The sequence below is a fragment of the Sorex araneus genome (genome assembly GCF_027595985.1).
Source record: "Sorex araneus isolate mSorAra2 chromosome X unlocalized genomic scaffold, mSorAra2.pri SUPER_X_unloc_2, whole genome shotgun sequence".
In the NCBI taxonomy this organism is placed as follows: Eukaryota; Metazoa; Chordata; class Mammalia; order Eulipotyphla; family Soricidae; genus Sorex; species Sorex araneus.
Window position 1 is genome coordinate 196875 of NW_026570962.1, and position 23834 is coordinate 220708.

The following is a 23834-nucleotide window of genomic DNA, read 5'->3' on the forward strand; positions in this document are numbered from 1 at the left end:
CCTCATGGCAATGGCTGTCCGTGAGAGCACATGTCTGCCCTTGGTCCTACGTGTCCATGTCAGTGTGCCTTCCCTGTGGGTGTGTGTACAGCGCTCATACCCATGACAGGACAGGTCTACCCATCCTGTCTGCTGCTGCATGTGCGCATTCGTTCATGCATACATGAGTACATGCGTGTGCACACGTGTTCCTTGTGGCCCCGGGAAGGCAGATGAGGGCACACTCACGCGTGTCCTGGGTCCCCGTGTGTGTCCGTGTGCCTGCGTGTGCAAGGCTCCCCTGGCTGTGTGGTGTCCCCCGTGGCTCGGCTGTGACCCTCCCGCTAGTGCCACGGCTGTGCCGGGCGTGGCTCGTGGGGCTGTGGGGTGCGGAGTGTGAGTGGGCTGGGGGGAGGGGGGCCGCGGGCTCAGTCGAAGGGCGGCAGGCCGAAGAGCTCGGGCCGGAAGTCCTGCAGGGACGGCAGCACCTGCGTGGCCTGCGCGGTCAGCTCTGGGCTCAGGTGGGCGTCGGGCACCATCACCGCCTGCATCCCCGCCGCCACGGCCGCCGCCACACCGTTGGGGGCGTCCTCGAACACCAGGCACTGCGGTGAGGGAGACAGAGAGAGAGACAGAGAGAGACAGAGAGAGAGAGGGCGGGGGGCCGTGAGAGGCGCCTTCCCGGCTCAGCCCGCCACGGCGCGGGGCGGGGCCACGGCACGCGCCGTCTGGTCCCTACACGGCCACACACGAGGGCCCCGGCCCCAGCGGCGGGCTGCGGTGAGACTCGGCGCGGAGAGGGGGACTGTCCGGAGGGAGGGGCTGCGGGGGCCCCAGGCGTCCTTCCCAGGGGCCCCTGGGCTGGGCAGGCGGGCGGCTCTCTGGCCTGGCCCAGCGTCCGAGGAGACACCTGTGTCCTGCTGCTGAGCCGACAGGCAGGTTCACGGACCCACAACTGAGAGAGCCCGGACAGTGGGGCCCGGGAGACCCCGAGGAGATGGACAGGCACGGCCTGAGGCCACAGCCCGGGCAGGCCAGCGGGGCAGGCCTCCTGCGAGCCACGCACTCCGCGAATCACAGGCTGGTCTCTGTGTGTGACTGCAGGGCCGTGCCACACACACACACACACACACACACACACACACACACAGACTCACACAAGGTACAGCCCCGGGCTCACACACTCACACCCGAGCTCCTATGGACTCACACACACAAACACACACACAGACATAAACACACAGCACAGCCACGGGCTCACACACTCACACCCGGGCTCCTATGGACACACACACACACACACACACACACACGGGTTCCTGTGCACTGATACTGACACACACAGGTACACACACGAGCTCACATACACACACGGACACAGGTAGGGACACACACGGACACACACATGCACACACACAGACACACACGTGCACACACAGGCTCACGCAGACACACACATACCCAGAGGCTCACACAGACACACACAGCGACGCACATGGGGTCACACAGACACACACGACACATGCACACATGGACTCACAGACTCGGGAGCACAGATACTGGCTCAGAAAACGCTCCCGTGCACACACATAAGCACAGCCCACAGGCACACGCGCACACCCCTCCCCCCAAGGCTCACGCTGAGACATGCCCAGTGCCCAGTGCACACACGCCCGCATGCGGGTGTCTTGGTGGCACATGTACACGCCTGCAGAGATGCATGCAGAGCACACGCGTGCATCCACACGCCCGCACAGACATGTGCTCACTCCTCTCTCTGCACACGTGTGGGTGCCCCTGGGCTGGGACACGCATCGTCTGCAGGTCACACAGTCACACCACAACCTCCTGTGCTCACACACGCACACACACAGATACACACACACACACACACAAAGGCATGCTCACGCGCCCATTTCCTGTCCTCTGGGGCACGCCCCGCCCCCCGGCTCCCTACGGCCATGGGCTGGCCACAGAGACTGGACGTCCGGGCCCTCCCCCACTGCGGTCCCAGACCACCGGGCCCCCTGCACTCCCGTTCCCGGGCCCCCTCCCTCCTGCACGATTTGTCCCCGTGCATGTGGGGCGGGGCGGGCACTTGAGGGGCCGCGAGTCCGGGTGCGTGTGGCCCGGGGAAAAGGCGGGCGGGGAGGCCCGGGCTTCCCTGTGCCCCGGCCACCCGCGGGACCGACCCACGGCCACGCAGGATGCCCGCGGCTCCTGGTCCCGTGCTCCACCCAGTGCTCGCGTGGCCCCTGCCCTGGGCCGTGGCCCCCTCCCGCCCTCCACACGGCGCCCACCACGCACAGAGCCGGCGCGGCAGCTTCTAGGAGGAAGGGGGTGTGCAGGGCTGCGCCCGGCGGGGCCCCCACACCCCGCGCAAAGGTCAAGGGCAGCGTCCGGCGAGTCCCGCAGAAGGGGCAGCGGCCGGCCAAGGCCCCGGGAGCTGTGAGTCCTGCTGGGGCCGAAGGAAGGTGTGCGGACACTTCCGCCCACGGGGCGGGGACACAGCGCGCCCGGCCCCGCCCTGCCCGGGCTGCAGAGCCCCGCGCGCGTGCCCGGCCCAGGACAGGCGCCCTGCAGGCCGGCCCGCGCGGGGGACACGCCTGGGGGGGGGGCGCGCAGGGGAGGCGGGGGCGGATGGGACGGGGAGGGGCAGGAGGAAGGGAGGGCAGGGGACAGCGAGAAGGGATGAAGTGAGGACGGGAAGAGGGAAGGCAGGGAAGGGAAAGAAAGAAGGAGAGAGGGAGGGAGGGAGGGAGGGAGGGTGGAAGGAGGAAGTGAAAATGGGAAACTGAGGGTAGGAGGAAGAGAGACGAGGAGAGAAACAGTGGGGGGGGCGAGGGCGGGAGGAAGAGAGGGCGGGAGGAAGTGGAAATGAGAGGAAGTGAGGGCAGGAGGGAGGAAGTGAGTGGCAGGAAGTGAGAGTGGGAGCGCACACTGGGAGGAAGCAAGGGCAGGTAACAAGGGAGGAAGGGAGGGAGCGAGAGAAAGTGGGAGAGAGAGAGGAAAGAGGAGAACAGGGAGGAGAGAGGGAGACAGAAAGGGTCTGAGACAGACTGAGAGACACACTGAGAGACAGACAGACTGAGAGACAGACTGAGAGACAGACTGAGAGACACACTAAGAGATAGAAGGACAGAGAGAGACCAACAGACAGACCGAGAGGCAGGACAGAGAGACGGAGACACAGACAGACTGAGAGAAGGACAGAGAGACCGACAGACAGACAGACTGAGAGACAGAAGGAGAGAGAGAGACCGAGAGACAGTCTGAGAGACAGAAGGAGAGAGACCGAGAGACAGACAGAGAGACAGAAGGACAGAAACAGACAGACAGAGAGACAAAAGGACAGAAAGACTGAGAGACAGACAGACCGAGAGGCAGAAGGACAGAGAGACGGAGAGACAGACAGAAGGACAGAGAAACCGACAGATAGACAGACTGAGAGACAGAAGGACAGAGACAGACAGACCGAGAGGCAGAAGGACAGAGAGACGGAGAGACAGACAGAAGGACAGAGAGACCGAGAGACAGACAGACTGAGAGACAGAAGGACAGAGACAGACAGACCGACCGAGAGGCAGAAGGACAGAGAGACGGAGAGACAGAAGGAGAGAGAGAGACCGACAGACAGACAGAGAGAGACAGACCGAGAGGCAGAAGGACAGAGAGACGGAGAGACAGACAGAAGGACAGAGAGACCGGGAGATAGACAGACCGAGAGGCAGAAGGAGAGACGGAGAGACAGACAGAAGGACAGAGAGACAGACAGACTGACAGACAGAAGGACAGAGAAAGACAGAGACAGACCGAGAGGCAGAAGGACCGAGAGACGGAGAGACAGACAGAAGGACAGAGAAACCGACAGATAGACAGACTGAGAGACAGAAGGACAGAGAAAGACAGACCGAGAGGCAGAAGGACAGAGAGACGGAGAGACAGACAGACCGAGGCCATCGCTGCCACGGTGACGCACGCGCCTTGCTGAGCGCGGGACAGACGGGGTGGCAGGGTGGACGCCGAGCCCAGGTGCGAGGGCCCCGCACATGACGCCCCCGAGTCCCGCTGCCGAGGGCCCCGCAGGGAGCAGCCCGGGCTCCCCAGCCAGCCCGACACCAAGACTGCGCATCCCTGTCCCCAGAGCCCCGCCCGCCCAAACAAGCACAGTTCCTACCCTGACCACTCGCTCCCCGGGCTCCTCTGAGACTGCCATGCGTCCCGGGGGCCCTGCGGGGAAGGACACAGGACCGGGAGGCAGGAGGGGCCATCCCCAACACACACACACAACACACAACACACATGCACATATGAACACACAACAAGCAGACACACACATGTGCATACTAATCATACACAGAGAAAACGCAAATGCACGTATAGAACACACAGACATGCACATGTGCACACATAACATAGACACACACACATACACATAACAACACATGCACACATATATATTTGCACACACAACATGCACACGTACACACAGACCTGCGCGTACAGACGCACACATGCGTGCACACACACATGCACCCAACACACATAACAAGAGAGCACACACAGACATACTTGCACACACAGAAACACACATATGCAGACACACGCAATAGACACACAAGTACACACATGTGCCCAACACACATCATGCAACATGCACACACACGCGCGCGCTCACACATGATATAGACACATACATGCACCCAACACACATAACACAAAAGAACATATGCACATATATATATTTGCACACACGCACACAGACCTGCGCGTACAGACGCACACATGCGTGCACACACACACGCACCCAACACACATAACAGAAAGAGCGCACACAGACATACTTGCACACACAGAAACACACATATGCAGACACACGCAATAGACACACAAGTACACACATGTGCCCAACACACATCATGCAACATGCACACACACGCGCGCGCTCACACATGATATAGACACATACATGCACCCAACACACATAACACAAAAGAACATATGCACATATATATATTTGCACACACGCACACAGACCTGCGCGTACAGACGCACACATGCGTGCACACACACGCACCCAACACACATAACAGAAAGAGCGCACACAGACATACTTGCACACACAGAAACACACACCTATGCAGACACACACAGCACACACATGTGCCCAATACACATCACGCAACATGCGCACACACACGTGCGCGCGCGCACACGCACATGCACTCACACGCGTCACTGTGTGGGCGGGCAGCGCACGTGGCTCGGTGGAGGCCCAGGCAACCCTGGGCGCGGTAACACAGACCCGTGCCCAGTGCTCAGGCCGGCCCCGCCCACTCCCCCGCCCTGTGCAGGGCCCCTTCCGGGGGCCTCCTGGGGGGCACACCACGAGCCGGGACCCCTGACTGACCTTGTCGGGGGGTGCGGGCGGGGAGAACCTGCGGGCGCAGGCGAGGAAGATGTCGGGGTGCGGCTTGCCGCTGCGCACCTCGGGGTCGTCCCCCAGCACCACGTGGTGGAAGAGGCCGAAGAAGGGGCCGTGCTGGCGCGTCTTGAGCTCGAAGGAGGCGGCGCCCGAGCTGGTGGCCACGGCGATGGGCACCCCGTGCTGGTGCAGGTGGCGGATCAGCCGCTCGGCCCCTGGGGAGCAGGAGGGGGCGACGGTCAGGGCAGAGGCTGGTGGGGGCCCGGGGCAAGTTGGGGCGGGCGCCGAGGGGGTTCAGGCACGGCTGGATCCAGGAGCCAGCGCCACGGGCACGCGGCCGAGCAGGGAGAGGAGGCCGAGGCCGCACCCGGCTGCCCCAGGGCTCTTACACCACTCCTGAGAGGCCACAGGGTGGCGCCCACCCGACGCGGGGCTCAGGGGACCCCAACCACCCTGGCTCCATTCCCAGCACCCCATACGGTCCCCCGAGCCCCACCAGGAGAAATGCGTGACTACAGGGCCAGAGGGAAGCCCTGAGCAATGCCAGGTGGGACCCCGCCAAAACCGAAGACAGAGGTTACACGGGGAGGCCAGGGAAATACGAATGGGGTGCAGGAACCTTCCTCCCCGTGGCCAGTCCCACTGCATGCCGTGCTCTGAGCACACCAGGAGTGGGCCTGAGCACAGAGCCGAGAGTCAGCCCTGAGCACAGAGCCGAGAGTCAGCCCTGAGCACAGGGCCAGGAGTCAGCCCTGAGCACAGAGCCAGGAGTCAGCTCTGAACACAGAGCCAGAAATGAGCCCTGAGCACAGGGCCAGGAGTCAGTCCTGAGCACAGGGCCAGGAGTCAGTCCTGAGCACAGAGCCAGGAGTCAGCTCTGAGCACAGAGTCAGGAGTGAGTTCTGATTACAGAGCCAGGAGTGATCCCTGAGCACAGGACTAAGAGTCAGCCCTGAGCACAGAGCGTGGAGTGATCCCTGAGCACAGAGCATGGAGTCAGCCCTGAGCACAGAGCCAGGAGTCAGCCCTGAGCACTATGGCTTGAGCAAGCATCAGCCTTAGGCGCACTCCCAAAGCACTGCGAGCACTTTGCTGGCCAGACAGGTGGCTCCCCCGGTGCCGAGGACGCAGGAAGCAAACCCTGAGCGTACTCTGGGGGCAAGAAGAGACGGAGGCTGCGGAGGGCGGGGACATGCAGGGACAGAGCCAGGGACAGAGCCAGGGCAGCAGGGCATGGGGGGCCGCGACCCCCGGGGGAGATGCCCACACGCGTGGAGAAGTGTGCAGCCGGAAACCAAGCCCAGGGAGCGCGTAACTCACCGAAACTCAGCACCCTGGGGCCCACGCCAAGGTACTGTCCCCACCGGGAAGGGCCTCCAGCAGCGGGCGGGTGGACAGCCGTGTCCCGACCCGCAATGACGCACTGAGCGAGGAGACAATTCCACCCAGAACAAAATCACCCCGGATTCGGGGGGTGGAGACGGTTGCAATTTGTTGCAATTTGATCCACCGGGGCTTTTGTGGCGAGCGCTACATTGTAGCTACTGGCTTGTGGGGCTTTTGTGGCGAGAGCGCTACATTGTAGCTACTGGCTTGTGGGGCTTTTGTGGCGGGCGCTACATTGTAGCTACTGGTTTGCGGTGGTTTTGTTTGTTATTGTTTCTTTTTCCTTCTCGCCCGGGTGGTTCTGTCTCGCTCTGGTTTCTGTTTTTGCAAGAGTACGACACCCGGTGGTTCTCAGCGGCTGCTCCCGGGGAACCAGGTGTGTGGGGGCTGCCGGGGCTGGGGGGGGGGGCGATCAAAGTGGACCCCGGTGGGGGAAGACGGACAGCCGGCAAGGAAAGGGGTACTGAGTTCCACGGCCGCTCTCCTGTCCCCTCCCCAACTACCTGCCATCAGTAACTTCAGACCATCCGCAGAGGCAGAATCGGCAACCTGGGCGGGGGGCGCGGGGGGCGTGCACACGCAGTGGCCATCCACGCATCCCTTTCCTGTAGCCGGAATTGGGTCTTGCCCTGAATCACACGCGGGGAAATGGTCGCCGACTCCTGGGAGACTGGCCCACAGCGCAAGACGAGATGAACAAGTGTGCAATTCCAGGCCGCAAAGAAGGCCCGGGTTTAGATGGCCAGGTCCCCCGAGCGTCCCCTGGAGTGACCCCCCCCCAGCCCCAAGCCGGCAGGGAAAGGATGTGGGGTGTGCTCCAAAGCCCAGCCACCGAACTACAACCACAAACACCAAGTGGACAAAGGAGCTTGGACGAAGAGCATCCCCACAACACAACTTGCATCACGGACCTATTCCGCAGCCCCAAACTGCCAAGGATACCCGCTGATTGGTCCATGAAGACAGGTTCTACCCCTGCTGACTGGTCCACACAGGCAAGTCCATCCACCATCATCACCATCATCATCATCATCATCATCATCATTATCACCATCATCAAACTCGCATCCTGTTAATTGGGCTCAATAAACACGCACCTACACGACTAGCGGGTTACTGCCCCTTGCTGATTGGTCCACACAGGTGCACTCTTATATCCATGGTCATTAGAGATGCTACACGCTGCTGATTGGTCCAGACACACCTAGCATATTCTGGGATGCTTGCCCTGATGATTGGTTCACCACTGACACGCCCCTCTGGCATCATCAGGGCTTTTCCCCCCCTTCTGATTGGTCCATCAACACGCCCCTGTCATAATCAGAGCTTCTTCCCCTTCTGATTGGTCGACACAGACACGCCCCTCGGTCATAATCAAGCTCCTTCCTCTTCTGATTGGTCCATAGGCATTCCCCTCTGGCATAATCAAAGCTTCTTTTCCTCCTGATTGGTCCACACAGACACGCCCCCTGTCATAATCGGAGCCTCTATCCCTACTGATTGGTCACGCAGACATGCCCCTCTGGCATAAACAGAGCCTCTTCCCCTTCTGATTGGTCCATTAACAGACCCCTGTCATAATCAGAGCTTCTTCCCCTTCTGACTGGTTCATACAGACACGCCCCTCGGTCATAATCAAGCTCCTTCCCCTTCTGTTTGGTCCATAGACAAACCCTCCGCATAATCAAAGCTTCTTTTCCTTCAGCTTGGTCCACACAGACACGCCCCTCTGGCATAATCTGAGCTTCTCCCCCTTCTGATTGGTCCACAGACATGCCCCTCTCATAATCAAAGCTTCTCTTCTTTTGATTGGTCCACAGACACGCCCCTCTGGCATCATCAGTTCCTTCCCCTTCTGATTGGTCCACACAGACACGCCCGTCTGTCATCATCAGAGCTTCTTCCCCTTCTGATTGGTCCACACAGACACGACCCTCTGTCACAATCGGAGCCTCTATCCCTACTGATTGGTCATGCAGACATGCCCCTCTGGCATAAACAGGGCCGCTTCCCCTTTTGATTGATCATCAACAGACCCCTGTCATAATCAGAGCTTCTTCCCCTTCTGATTGGTCGACACAGACACGCCCCTCGGTCATAATCAAGCTCCTTCCCCCTCTGATTGGTCCATAGACATGCCCCTCTGCATAATCAAAGCTTCTTTTCCTTCTGATTGGTCCGCACAGACACGCCCGTCTGGCATAATCTGAGCTTCTCCCCCTTCTGATTGGCCCATAGGCATGCCCCTGTCATAATCTCATAATCAAAGCATTCCCTTTTGATTGGTCCACACAGACACGCCCCTCTGTCATCCTCAGAGCTTCTTCCCCTTCTGATTGGTCCACAGACACGGCCCTTGATGATGTTAGAACACCATCAGCCCCTTCCTCTGCCGACGGGTCCACAGAGACGCGCCCCTCTGGCATCCTCAAGGCCGCTGCCGAGTGGTCCACGCCGCCGCACCCCTGTATGATAATTGACCTTTGACTGATGCGCTCAGACACGCCTCTCCATCATAATCAGGGCCGCTTCCTCCGTGCTCTGCCGGCCAGGCCTGCAATTTAACTTGCTAAATACCTGCGTGGGCCACATCGCTCACCTTCAAAGCACGAACGAGATGAAGGATGCTGAATTAATAATACGCCCTCTCTCCAGGCAGCCTTCCCCCCTCCCTGTCCCCAAGGAGCTGAAGGTGACTTCCACGTCCTAAAAGACTCACCCAGAAAATGCCTTCAGAAAAAATTAAAAATGTAAAAAAGCATCTTGAAGAGGTAAGTGAAGTAACCCAGGGTAGAGAGAAAACAGCATCCTGGCATCAGAACACCACTTTCTTGTGTGTGTGTGTGTGTGTCTGTATGGGGCAGTTCAGATTCAGATACAACTGAAGGATGCCCCCAAGGGGAGAGAGAGAGAGAGAGAGAGAGAGAGAGAGAGAGAGAGAGAGAGAGAGAGAGAGAGAGAGAGAGAGAGTGAGTGTGTGTGTCTGTATGGGGCAGTTCAGATTCAGATACAACTGGAGGATGCCCCCAAGGGGAGAGAGAGAAGAGAGAGAGAGAGAGAGAGAGAGAGAGAGAGAGAGAGTGAGTGTGTGTGTCTGTATGGGGCAGTTCAGATTCAGATACAACTGGAGGATGCCCCCAAGGGGAGAGAGAGAAGAGAGAGAGAGAGAGAGAGAGAGAGAGTGTGTGTGTGCATGCGTGCGTGTGTGTGTGTGTCTGTATGGGGCAGTTCAGATTCAGATACAACTGAAGGATGCCCCCAAGGGGGGAGAGAGAGAGAGAGAGAGAGAGAGAGAGAGAGAGAGAGTGAGTGTGTGTGTCTGTATGGGGCAGTTCAGATTCAGATACAACTGGAGGATGCCCCCAAGGGGGAGAGAGAGAAGAGAGAGAGAGAGAGAGAGAGAGAGAGAGAGAGAGAGAGAGAGAGAGAGAGAGAGAGTGTGTGTGTGTGCATGCGTGCGTGTGTGTGTGTCTGTATGGGGCAGTTCAGATTCAGATACAACTGAAGGATGCCCCCAAGGGGAGAGAGAGAGAGAGAGAGAGAGAGAGAGAGAGAGAGAGAGAGGAGAGAGAGAGAGAGAGAGAGAGAGAGAGAGAGAGTGTGTGTGTCTGTATGGGGCAGTTCAGATTCAGATACAACTGGAGGATGCCCCCAAGGGGAGAGAGAGAAGAGAGAGAGAGAGAGAGAGAGAGAGAGAGAGAGAGAGAGAGAGAGAGAGAGAGAGAGAGAGAGAGTGTGTGTGTGCATGCGTGCGTGTGTGTGTGTCTGTATGGGGCAGTTCAGATTCAGATACAACTGGAGGATGCCCCCAGAAGAGAGAGAGATGGGAATTGCCTGCCATAGAGACAGGCTGGGGGGTGGGTGGCAAGAGGGGCTGGGAAATGTGCCCTGGTGGAGGGATGGGTGTAGGAACACTGTGTGACTGAAACCCAACCACGAACAGCTTTGTAACTCGGTATCTCATGGCGCTTATTCAATTAAAAAAAAAATTTTTTTTAATTAAATGGAAAAATAGACCACGCACATATTTCTAAAAGACATTCAGATTTTCTGGATAAGTGAAAACTACAGGAGTGCTGTAAGGGGCCTAGTGACCATTAGATTTCATTACAGACACTTTACTTTTCTTTCATTCAAAACACTTTCACACCGTCATGCCCCAAAGTAGAGGGAGAGTGTGGGGGAGATTGTCTGCCATGGAGGCAGGGGGAGGGCGGGATGGGGGGATACTGGGGACACGGGTGGTGGGGAATGTGCAGGGGTGGAGGGATGGGGGTTCCGTCATTGTGTGACTGACACTCAAACATGAAAGCTTTGGAACTATATGTCACCGTGACTCAATAAAAAAAAAATTTGGGACTGGAGTGATAGCACAGCGGGTAGGGCGTTTGCCTTTCATGCGGCCGAGCCGGGTTCGAGTCCCAGCATCCCATAGGGTCCCCCAAGCACCGCCAGGAATAATTCCTGAGTGCATGAGCCAGGAGTAACCCTTGAGCATCGCCGGGTGTGACCCAAAAAGCAAAAAAAATAAATAAATAAAAATAAATAAAAATTAAAAAAAAATTTCCACAACAAAACAAACAAAAACAAAGATACCACTTGGAGGAACGTCCAGTGGGTGGCAGAGCGGGAGGGACGTGTCCTTTCCTCCTTTCCGGGCAGTGGGGCGGTCACCTCGTTTGGTCACCTGGGTGCCGGGTGCTTCTGCGGGTCCTTCCCGCCCGCAGCAGGCCCTTCCGTGAAGGCCCGATTCCCTGCGGACTCAGGGGCCTCCCGTTCCTCGCCTGCTCTGCAGAAGGGCCAGAAGCACACAGGCCGGTCAGTGCGGGGCGGACCAGCGGGAAGGTGACGGCGCCAGGACCCAGTACCGTGGGCCGGGCCGTCTCGGCCGGCCGAGCATCCGCGGGTCTGTGCAGGGCGCAGGGCTGAGAGCGGGGGCAGGGACCCCGGGGGCACAGCCAGAAGAGCTCAGGGCAGGAGGACACTGAGGGGCCGAGACCCCAGCAGGCTTTTGCGGGGGCTTGGGGACAGGTGCCAGCACCTGGGCGTCACAGGGGACGCCCACGGAAGCGCGGGCGGGCGGGCGGGTGGGTGGAGAGGGGAGGGGGCTGACACGCCTGCTTCTGACCAACGGCGAGTGAGCGACCCAAGGGAGAACGTTCCAGTTCAGAAGTGAGTGAGCACAGAGCCGGGAGTCAGCCCTGAGCACTGGTGGGTGTGGCCGCGCCGCCGACCGATACGGAAAGTCTGAAAAACTCAAGAAGAGAAAGACGGGGGCTAGAGCGATAGCAGAGCGGGGAGGGCGTTTGCCTGCCACGTGGTCGACCCGGGTTCGATTCCCAGCATCCCATAGGGTCCCCCGGGCACCGCCAGGAGTCATTCCTGAGTGCAGAGCCAGGAGGGACCCCTGAGCATCGCCGGGTGTGACCCAAAAAGCAAAAAAACAAAAGAAAACAAACAAACAAAAAAAACCAAGACGATCAACCAAGAAATGCCGGCTGTCTCTCCGCGCAGAGCGACAACTGGGGAAGAAAAACAGCTTGGGCGCAACTGTAACAAAGGGAACACACTCACACAGGACACAGCAAACAACCCGCACCCTGACACTGTGAGACGCCACTCAATAAAGAGACGGGCAGAGCTCCGGACGCATCCCGGGAAGCTCACGGGGGACCAAGCGTCAGTCAGAACCCGGGCTGGGGGCAGAGTCCGCTGGGCACCAGGGCAGGGCTGACTCAGCTTTTTTTTTTTTTGGATCACACCCGGCGATCTCAGGGGTCCCTCCTGGCTCTGCACTCAGGAATCACCCCTGGCGGTGCTCGGGGGACCCTATGGGATGCTGGGAATCGAACCCGGGTCGGCCGTGTGCAAGGCAAAACGCCCTCCCCGCTGTGCTATCGCTCCAGCCCCCCTGAGTCAGCTTTGACCCCTGGCACCCCACGGGGTTCCCCCCGCCCCCCGAAGCTGCCAGCAGGGATTCCCGGGTGCAGCCTGGTTGGGCCCAGCTGCGCTGACAGCACCGATAGCTGTCAACACAGAATCTCGGCTTGCACCACCCCGTGACACTCAGAGCAGCACACGGACGGACGGACTGACGGACACAAATCCAGACGGATGCCGAGGAGCCGTGTAAGGATCCTGAGCGGAGAACCAGGTGGGAGAGCTCTCCTGACTACGGGGCGAACCCACGGGTGTGGAGGCAGGGCCGGTGTGCCGGGTGGCCGGTGGCCACTCCCCCAGGCAGAGACACAGAGACGGGGACTGACGGTCAAAGTAGCCCGTCGAAGGCAGGGCTGGTGGCATCCCGAGAGCTCACTGAGCGGGCTGAGGCCTAGAGGGCCGCGGGGCTGCACGCAGCTGTGGCCGATCGTTCACACAGGTCAGGCCTTTCAGCAGGGGCAGCTCCCCTGGGGATTAACTCAAGGACTCTCTGGCTCTGGCCCCCAGGGACACCTGCATTGCTTGTCTCCCTCCCTCTAGGTGTGCTTGTTAAACATCGAAGTCCACTCCTTATCAATGCTGGCTCATCAATATTTGGATGAGCACGGGAAGAGATAGAGATTCCAAAAGTGGGCTCTGAAGAGCACGCACGGCTTTTACCGTAAATCCCAGAGTAAGTCCTCAGGCGGGCTCAAGCTGTCCTCCTCCTGTCTCGTCACTCATCACGGCTTGCAGCAAGACTGTGCTTCTTTGCTTTCCGGACTGCCCCGTCTTGATACCAGGGTAGCTTTGCCACTCGCCCCGGGTCCATCCCAGCCCCAGGGCGGGACCGCCCTTTGCGTGCGGGGTGTTAGGGACTCCGGCAGCTGAAGCCTGAGCCAAGGAATCGTGACGGAGGCCCAGGAGTGGGTTCATGTCAGAATCCATCAGCTCCCAAATATCAGGGACACGGCACTTACGGCCGGTCTGGGCTTAAGCAGACACTGCTCAGTAAGATAAGATAAGACAACAGGGAGCCAGAAAAACCAGGAATACACCACAAATTTTGAGTTCTAAGTTACCAAGCCTGAGGTAGGGAATGTAACAATGAGAGGTAATGCACTAAGGGAGGGTTAACGCCACCTTGGGCGATTAGGGGTGCGCAAGAGGGCACGTTTTTGGATGAAGTCATGATATTTGCATATAAGTGGATCAACATGGAGAGGCAGAGAGTCTCTGGCCCGCACGCCTGGCTGTCTTCCCCGGGGCCCCTCGGAGGGGATGGGCTCCAGCTTCCCTCCCCACCCCGAGCAGAGCTCCCGGCAGCCAAAGACCACCGGAACCTAGCTACAGCCATGCTCGAGGGCCCTCTCCACACGTTCAGACAGGCCTCACACATGAAGGTACTGGCAGAGGAAGCCATGTGTGTATAATCCTATCAACGGCCAACATCCAGAGACTTAAAAGCAAGCTCCCAGGAGCCTTGTAGCCTACTTCTCCCTCTGGGAAAAAAACGCAAGCTTCTGAGAGTTTCCTGCCCCCATGGGACAGCCTTGCAAGCTTCCCATGGTGTATCCATATGCCAAAGCCAGTAACAACCTCGGTCTCATTCCCCTGACCCTGAAAGAGCCCCCAGTGCGACATCATTGGAAGGCCGAGTGGAGAGAGACTTCTAAAATCTCAGGGATGGGATGAATGGAGACGTTACTGAGCCTGCTCGAGAAACTGATGATCAACGGATTCGTGATACATGGAGAGTATCATGTTAAGTGAAGTGAGTCAGAAACAGAGGGAGAGACATAGAAAGACCGAACTCATCTGTAGAATATAAAGGAACCGAACCAGGAGGTTCACTTCATGGCTTGGAAGCCGGCCTCACATGCTGGGGGAAAAGGCAGCTCAGACAGAGAAGGGAGCACCAAATTAAGGGTATTTGGAAGCCCAGCTTGGGTTGGGAGATGCTTGAGCTGAATGTAGACAATAGATCAAACACAATAGCCACTCCATGCCTCTAGGGCAAACGACAACACCCAAAAGGAGAGAGAGCAAAAGGGAAGGCCCTGCCCCAGAGGCGGGGTGGGGTGGGGTGGCGGGAGGGATGCTGGGACCACCGGTGGTGGAGAATGGGCACGCACTGGTGCAGGGATGGTCCTCGATCATTGTATGACTGTAATGCAAGCATGAAAGTTTGTAAGGCTGTCACTGTACCCCAGGGTGATGCACTAATAAGAAATTTAGAAAAGAAAAGAAAGGAAAAGAAAAGAAAAGAAAGGAAAAGAAAAGAAATGAAAAGAAAAAAGGAAAGGAAAGGAAAGGAAAGGAAAGGAAAGGAAAGGAAAGGAAAGGAAAGGAAAGGAAAGGAAAGGAAAGGAAAGAAAAGGAAAGAAAGGGCATTTGGAGGCTTCTGGGTGTTGGGGAGGGAACGGGAGTTTCCCTGAGGACGCCTGAAGAGCCCGGCAATGGGGAGGGGGCAGGCGGGTGTGGGGCAGGCGGGAGGCATGATGTAGAGTCTCGGCTGGGGAGCCTGCCACGCCGCAGGCATGCCACGGCTCCGGAACCACGGCCACGCAGCACGCTCTGCCCGTGCGTGCCTAGGAAAGACGGGAAGGAGGCTCGGGATTCAGGTCCACAGTCCCACGGGGACATTCAGCAGGACGGCGCGCACGCCTGGTGCATACGCGTACATGTGCATGTGCGTGTATATACGTGCGTACACGTGTTTGCATAGTGCACGCATGTGTGCATATACGTGTGCATGTACACGCATGTGTGCATGTGGGTACGTGCATATGCGTGTGTGCATGTACAGAAGTGTGTGCATGCATACATATGTGTATGTGTGGTGTGCATGCGTATGCATGCGTGTGCATGTGCATGTATGCATGTGCATTAGTGCACGCAGATGTGGTGTGCAAGAACAGCCCCCAGGGCCGCCCGGTGTCACTCCCTCGGGGCCTCTGTGCAAACCCCCATTTCCAAACCTGGCGTGGGCTTGGGGCGGGGGGTTCCGGCCTGCCCTGCAGCGGGCAGGAGCGTGGGGCGGGAGCACTGCCTCCCCGCGCCCTCGGGAATCCCACTCCGAGCAGCCCGGTGCTCCTCGGCCCTGTGGTGGGGAACCTCCCCGCTTCCCGCGTCGGGCGTTTGAGGTGTGTGCCCCGCGGGCCGGCAGGCACGGCTGCCCACGCCACACGGGAACGCCAGGGCCAGCCCACAACCGGGGAGGCCTGCGTGTCGCACGGGCCGCCTGCTTCCCGACACACACACACACGGGCCACAGAGACGGGCCCGGGCCAACGCGTTTGCCCTGCACGCATGAAGGACGCCAGATCAGTCCCCAGCACGGAACACGGCCCCCGGGGACCTCACCTGCAGTGACCCCTGAGCACAGAGGGAGGAGTCACTACTTAAACCGGAGACTATTATCTTGGAACCCATCTTGGTGGGGTTTGGCTTGGGGTTTTTTTTTCTTCCCTTTGCTGTTTCTCGGGGCCACGCCCAGTGGTGCTCAGGGCTTGCTCCTGGCTCTGGGCTTCGGGGCTCCACCCGGGCAGCCGGGACCAGGGGCCCCGCGGGGCGGCAGGGACGGAAGCCGGGCCGGTGCGTGCCGGCACCAGCACCCGACATGGCTGCTCTATTCTTCCGGCTCCTTCTGCAGGGCAAGGGGCCGCCCATCCGTCTCCCCCTCCCTCCCTCCCTCCCTTTCTCTCTCTTTCCCTCTCCTTCCTTCCCCCTCCCTCCCTCTCCCTCTCCTTCCTTCTCCTTCCCTACCCCTCTCCCTCATCCTCTCTCCCCTTCTCCCTGTCTCCCTATCTTTTTTCTCCTGCTCTCTACGTCTCTGTCTCTTTCTCTCCCTCTCTCTCTTTCTCTCCTTCTCTCTTCCTTCCTCCCTCCCTCTCCTTACCCAACCCTCTCCCAAGCTCTCTCCCTCACTCTCTTTTTCTCCCTCTCCCTGTCTGTCTGTCTCTCCCCCACCGTCCCTCCCCCCTCTTCCCTCCCTCTTTCCCTCCCTCCCTCCCTCTCCCCACCCCCCCATGTCTGCCCTTCTAAAGTTCCCTTTTCCGAGGGTTGGAACATTGTATGACTGAATCTGCATTACGAACAACTTTGTAACTGTGCATCTCATGGTGATTCAACTGCAACAATTAAAAAAAAATTTTTTTTAAAGGAAATAAATAAACAAAATGCCTTTTCTCTCGGGGTGGAAAGAACTGAGCAAACATGCCAGAAGAGGGGGCTGGAGCAGGAGCCCAGCGGGGAGGGCGTGTGCCTGGCACGGGTCCGACCTGGGTTCAATCCCCGGCGTCCCGTAGGGTCCCTGAGCCCCGCCAGGAGTGATTCCTGAGTGCGGAGCCAGGAGCCACATGGCCAGGGGTGACCCAAAACGAAACAACAACAACAACAACAACAACAACAACAGAACCCACGGAAACAAAAAACAATACAAAAAAGCTGCCAAAGTGGCATCTCAAAACTGTCCTCCTAGGGCCGGAGAGCCCGGCAGGCTCCCCGTGGCGTGTTCGGGACGCCCCAAACAGTCAGGACAAGCCTCACCATGGAGCCGTGCCTGGCGCCCGCCCGAGCCCGTCGGCGAGCCACGGGGGGACAGTGCTCCCACAGGGCTACAGCCGAGGGCCACGCCCGCAGGGGAGGCCGGTCCCAGCCCTGGCACGGCTCCCTGCGCCCCGGGCTCCACCGGGAAGGAGCCCTGGGAGCGGAGCCAGGAGGAAGCCGTGAGCATCGCCAGGCGTGGCCCAACCCACAGGAGTTAAGAGAGAGAGAGAGAGAGAGGGAGGGAGGGAGGGAGGGAGGGGGGAGGGGGGGAGGGAGGGAAACGCACGGGTGAGAGCCCTGGGCCGGTGGGGCAGGGCAGGCGCCAGGGCGGATAAGATCTGTCCCTGCAGGGCAGCTAAGACCGGTCCCCGTGGGGACCGCAGCGGGGTCAGCGGGCCAGCACAGGGATCCCGCGGAGCTGAGTGCCCCCCCCCCACACGCACTGTCACCCGACTGCATTCCTCAGCCCGGCCTCCAGCCCGGCCTGCGTGGGACTGGGCGGGGGCCGGGGCAGAGCTGCACAGCTGACCGGTCACTGGCGCTACACCTGGTGGGCCGGGACCATCCTCCTAAGCCCGGACCCCCTGTGAAACAGGCGTGCAGCTGGCGGTAACTGAACACAGCCAATGGAGCGACAGCACAGCGGGGAGGGCGTCGGCCTGGCACGCGGCCGACCCGGGGTCGATCCCCAGCATCCCATAGGGTCCCCCCGAGCACCGCCAGGGGTCATTCCGGAGTGCAGAGCCAGGAGGGAACCCTGTGCGTTGCCAGGTGTCATACACACACACACACACACACACACACACACACAGAGTGAACAGCCAAGAGGCTGCTCTCTCTCTCTCTCTCACACACACACACACACACACACACACACACACACACAGAGTGAACAGCCAAGCGGCTGCTCTCTCTCTCTCTCTCTCTCTCTCTCACACACACACACACACACACAGAGTGAACAGCCAAGCGGCTGCTCTCGGAGGGGGTTTCTGGCTACGTGGAGGGAACATTGGTTCACACACACACACACACACACACACACAGAGTGAACAGCCAAGCGGCTGCTCTCTCTCTCTCTCTCTCTCTCTCTCTCTCTCTCTCTCTCTCTCTCTCTCTCTCTCTCACACACACACACACACACACACACACACAGAGTGAACAGCCAAGCGGCTGCTCTTGGAGGGGGTTTCTGGGTACGTGGAGGGAACATTGGTTGACACACACACACACACACACACACACACACGCGCGCATACACACACGCACACACAGAGTGGACAGCCCAGTGGCTGCTCTCGGAGGGGGTTTCTGGGTACGTGGAGGGACCATCGGTTCACACACACACACACACACACACACACACACACACACAGAGTGAACAGCCCAGCGGCTGCTCTTGGAGGGGGTTTCTGGGTACGTGGCGGGACCATTGGTTCACACACACACACACACACACACACACACAGAGTGGACAGCCCAGCGGCTGCTCTTGGAGGGGGTTTCTGGGTACGTGGCGGGACCATTGGTTCACACACACACACACACACACACACACACACACAGAGTGGACAGCCCAGCGGCTGCTCTCGGAGGGGGTTTCTGGGTCCGTGGCGGGACCATTGGTTCACACACACACACACACACACACACACACACACACGCACACACAAAGTGAACAGCCCAGCGGCTGCTCTTGGAGGGGGTTTCTGGGTACGTGGCGGGACCATTGGTTCACACACACACACACAGACACACAGACACACACACACACACAGAGTGGACAGCCCAGCGGCTGCTCTTGGAGGGGGTTTCTGGGCCCGTGGTGGGACCATGGGTCCCCGGCGTGGGCCCGGGAGCCGGGTTCGGGGGCGCGAGCACCTGCCGTGAGCCGGGCGGTGGGGAAGAGGTCCTTCAGCCTGTCCTGGCTCTCGGCCAGCAGCTCCTGGGCGGACATGGGCAGCTGCAGCTCGTCCACGATGACCCGGGCGGCCTCGGGCGCCGTCTTGCCCATCACCAGCGCCTTCACGGCCCAGGAGTACGTCCTGCCGTGCCGCCTGCAGATGTCCTGGAACACGGTCGAGTACAGCTGCTCCGTGTCTGTGGGGCGCAGAGGGGGCACGGGGGTCAGGAAGGACGCGCCGGCCGGGGTGCGGGGTGGAGGGTGGGGGGGACGGGGCCTGGTGCTGCCCAAGTCCCCGGGGTCGGGGAAGGCAGCCCGGGGCCCCGAGAGCCCCACGGACAGACACAAACGGCTTTCGTTGGGGACAGAGCCCCGAGGGGTGGCGGGCGTGTGCGGGGACAGGCCAGGGACACCAGCGTCCGCCCGCCCCTGACAGCCGCCCCAGGCCTTCGGCCGGGCCCCACCGCCCCCGACCAAGCGACGGACACGCCACAGCGGCCCCCGGCCCACGTCACGTCACTGCCGCCCCGGCGGCTCTCCGGAGACGCTCACGGGAGGCTGGCGAGGGGCCGGGCAGCCACAGGAAATGTGTGGGGGGGGGCGTTCCCGGCGGAGCCCCCAGCTCAGGCTCCCCCGGGGGCCCGTCCTGGCTCTTCACTCATCCCGGGCCGCGTCCGAACGCTTTAGGGGCACGGTGCGGATGAGCTCGGGGCATTGGGGTGCTCACAGGAGCACTGCACGCGTCTCTGGCGGGGGAGACGGGCCGTCCGGGGCTGGAGCCTCCACACGCAGGGTCACTCCCGGGCGGTGCGTCCAGAAGGGGGTCCTGCACCCCGGGTCGGCGTGTGCGGGAGGGGGAGCCCCCAGCGCTGTGTCGGGCGGGCTTGAGGTGCGGGAAAGCAGGCGTGTGCGGGCGGACAGACGGACAGACAGACGGCGGGGGAGCAGGAAGCCGGGCGTTAGCGTGTGTTGGGTCTGATTCACCGGGTGATTCACGGGGCACTGCGGCCGGGAGACAGTCTAGGGGTCTGCGGCCGGCCCGGGCGCCAGCCCTGTTTCCAGAGATGGCCCCCCCCCCCCACACACACACTCACACACACACACTCACTCACTCACTCACAGATGCAGTCACACCCTCACACCCTTCCCTCAGACACACACGTACACTCACAAGCAAGCTCACACACACATTCACTCACACTCACATACACACATATACAGTCACACCCTCACACCCCTCCCTCAGACACACACACTCACATGCAAGCTCATACACACATTCACTCACACACATATATAAGTCACACCCTCACACCCCTCCCTCAGACACACACATTCACCCACTCACACTCATATGCACACACGTGCAGTCTCACACACACACTTCACACAGCTCACTCATACACATGCACTCTCAGACTCATGCATCACACGTATCCAGTCACACACACAAACACACCCTCACACGCCTCCCTCAGACACACACTCACATGCAATCTCACACACACATTCACTCACACTCACATACACACATATCCAGTCACACCCTCACACCCCTCCCTCAGACACATTCGCCCAGACTCACACATTCATATGCATACACGTGCAGTCTCACACACACACTTCACACAGCTCAAACACACGCATTCACTTTCAGAGTCATACATTCACAGATATCAAGTCACACACACACAAACACACCGCTCAAACACATTCACTCACTCATTCACATACACACATGCAGTCACACCCTCACACTCCTCACTCAGACACATTCACACACATGTAGTCTCACACACACACACACACTTCACACACCTCACTCATACACGTGCATTTACTTTCAGAGTCATACACTCACAGATATCCAGTCACACACACCGCACTCACACACATTCACACACACACATGCAGTCACACCCTCACACCCCTCAGATACACACACTCACTCACCTGCACACACATGCAGTCTCACACATTCACACAGCTCATGCATACACACATTCACTTTCAGACTCCTATGTCCACACGTATTCAGTCACACACACACCTCACACACATTCATAGGAATACATGTGCAGTTACACACACATACATCACTCACACACATACGCAGGCACACCCTCACTCAGATACACACTCAGACTCAAACATTCATCTGCACACATATGCAGTCTCACACAAGCACACTTCACACAGCTCACTGACATACACACACTCACTTTCAGAATCCCACATTCACACAAATCCAGTCACACACACACCTCACTCACATACTCATACGTTCCTATGCACACAAGCAGTCTCACACGTTCACCCATCACTCACACACACGTTTACTCACACTCCTACATTCACATACACACATATGCAGTCACATGCACTTCACACCCTCACTCCTCACTCCCAGACTCAGATACACGCATATCCAGCCACACACCTCACTCTTGCACACCCACATCCACAGTCACTCATCCACAAGGATCCAGTCACACACACACACACTCACAGGCATCTAGCCAGAGACCCACCTTAAGCATACACACTCATACACTCAGACTCAAGCATCCACACCCACATCCAACCACACACTCACACACACTCATTCAAATCACTCACTCACACACACCTCATTCCCATTCACTGACTCACACATTCACACACACATCCATTTATTCACACGCCTCTTTCATCCCAACTCATACATTCACACACGTACCCTGTCACACCCTCACACAAACCTCAGTCACACAACCTCATCCACATTCATACATTCACACGCACACACACTTCACACCCCTCACTCATACACACTTGATCACATTCACTCAGACGCCTGCATTCACATACACATACATCCAGTCACACACACTCACCTAAACACACTCATTCACTCAGTCACATACATGTCTCTAGTCACACATACAATCATACTCCACCCGTACACACATGCATTCACATACACACTTGACACACACACCTCACTCCCACACACATCACTCCCCGTCACGCATCCCCACAGATACACATGTTCAAGTATCAAGTTGCTCACACACAATCACACACACCTCACACCTACACACCCTCATTCACATTCAGTCATCCCAGATTCACACACACCTACCAAGCCTCTCACAAACACACATGACACACACTCACTCCCACACACCCTTGTTCACCTGCACTCAGCCCCAGAGTCACACACGCACACATCAAGTCCCTCACACACAATTACACACACCTCATTCCTACACCCCCCATTCACATTCACACACACAGGTATCAAGTCTCTCTGCCTCACACACACACACACACACACACACTATACACACACACACTATACACACACCTCACTCACCTTCACTCATCCCCAGAATCACACACACAGTTACACACATCGCACTCGCACACACCCTCACTCACCTTCACTCATCCCCAGAATCACACATGCACATACCTAGCCACTCACATACGATCATACACACCTTACACCCTCACTCACCTTCACTCACCCCCAGACTGACATACGCAAATATCAAGTCACATATACAAACACTCCACACAACTCACTCATACACACCCTCATGCACCTTCACTTATCCCCAGATTCTCACACACACACACACACACACACACACGTATCAAGTCTCTGTGTCATACACACACATTACACACACCTCACTCCCACTCACCCTCGTTCACCTTCACTCATCCCCACGGACTCACATACGCACATATAAAGACATTCTCTCCCGCCCTCTCTTTCTCCCCCTTTCCCTTTCTTTAACACACACACACACACACACACACACCGACACCTCACTCTTACACAGCTTCATTCACCGCCACTCATCCATCTCTCTCTCTCTCTCTCTCTCTCTCTCTCTCTCTCTCTCTCTCTCTCTCTCTCTCTCTCTCACACACACACACACACACACACACGCAGTCACAGCCCCCCACCCAAGTGCCCCGGGGGCCCGTGCAGGGACCAGCCTGAGCCTGTGCTGGCCGTGGACAAGGCGCATGCCCTCCCGGCTGCGTGACCTCCCCGGCCCCACGGCGCAAGGCTTGATCCCTGGGACCAACTGGGGTCCCCCAAACCCTAGGGGGTGGGGGGTGATTTCTGAGCAGCGCCGTGGGCGGGCGAGGGCACCTTGGCCCCTGGGTGGCTTGGGCAGGGCCCCGAGGCCGGGCCCCCTCCTGCACCCCCAGAGGGCGACCGGCAGGTCCGACTGCGCCAGCCCCCTGTAATTACGGGGCAGGACGGCCGGGCAGCGTGTAAGAGCTGCGGGCTGCCGGCCTGCGGGCACCAGACGGCCCGGCTCCCCGCGGACCACGGGCCACACGGAGGAGGTCAGGTAGGGGGCCGAGCGCAGGGGAGAGGGGGGAGGGAGGGAGGGCCCCTGGGCGTCCGCGGGCAAAGGCGCAGGTGCCAGCCGTGTCTGGAGCACAGACATGGGCATTCCCCGACCCCGAGGGCGCTCCGGCTGGCTGTGCGTGCTCTCGGGGGTGCGCCCGCGTGCTACCGCCCCACCCCCGCCGCCGTCCCCGGGACTCTTCAGCCGGGGTCTCCTGCAGGCAGGAGTGTCCAGACAAGCAGCAAAGGGGCCCTTGCTGGATGGCCCTGGCTCTCTCTAACCCCCTCCCGGCCCCCCTGAGCCGTCTGGGCAC

At 59.0% G+C, this 23834-nt stretch overlaps 1 protein-coding gene across 1 annotated transcript; it reads right to left on the reverse strand.

The window, feature by feature from the left end:
- Positions 1–274: 274 nt before the first annotated feature.
- Positions 275–23620, reverse strand: PUDP (pseudouridine 5'-phosphatase). Its single transcript, XM_055123614.1, has 4 exons — positions 23419–23620; positions 19142–19360; positions 5390–5619; positions 275–584 (listed from the first exon to the last, which is right to left on the reverse strand). Exons 1-4 carry the CDS (start codon positions 23618–23620, stop codon positions 408–410), a joined length of 828 nt encoding a protein of 275 aa, XP_054979589.1. The 3' UTR covers positions 275–407.
- Between the last annotated feature and the right edge of the window lie 214 nt (positions 23621–23834).

Bases quoted from the DNA above. Each gene is read 5' to 3' on its own strand.
- PUDP (XM_055123614.1), bottom strand. From the start codon at position 23,620: ATGTCTGTGCTCCAGACACGGCTGGCACCTGCGCCTTTGCCCGCGGAC. The intron at 19,361-23,418 runs GTAATTACAGGG...TGCGCCCCACAG, and splicing joins CTGCCCGGCCGTCCTGCCCC to ACACGGAGCAGCTGTACTCG. The intron at 5,620-19,141 runs GTGCTCGCGCCC...CCTGCTCCCCAG, and splicing joins CACCGCCCGGCTCACGGCAG to GGGCCGAGCGGCTGATCCGC.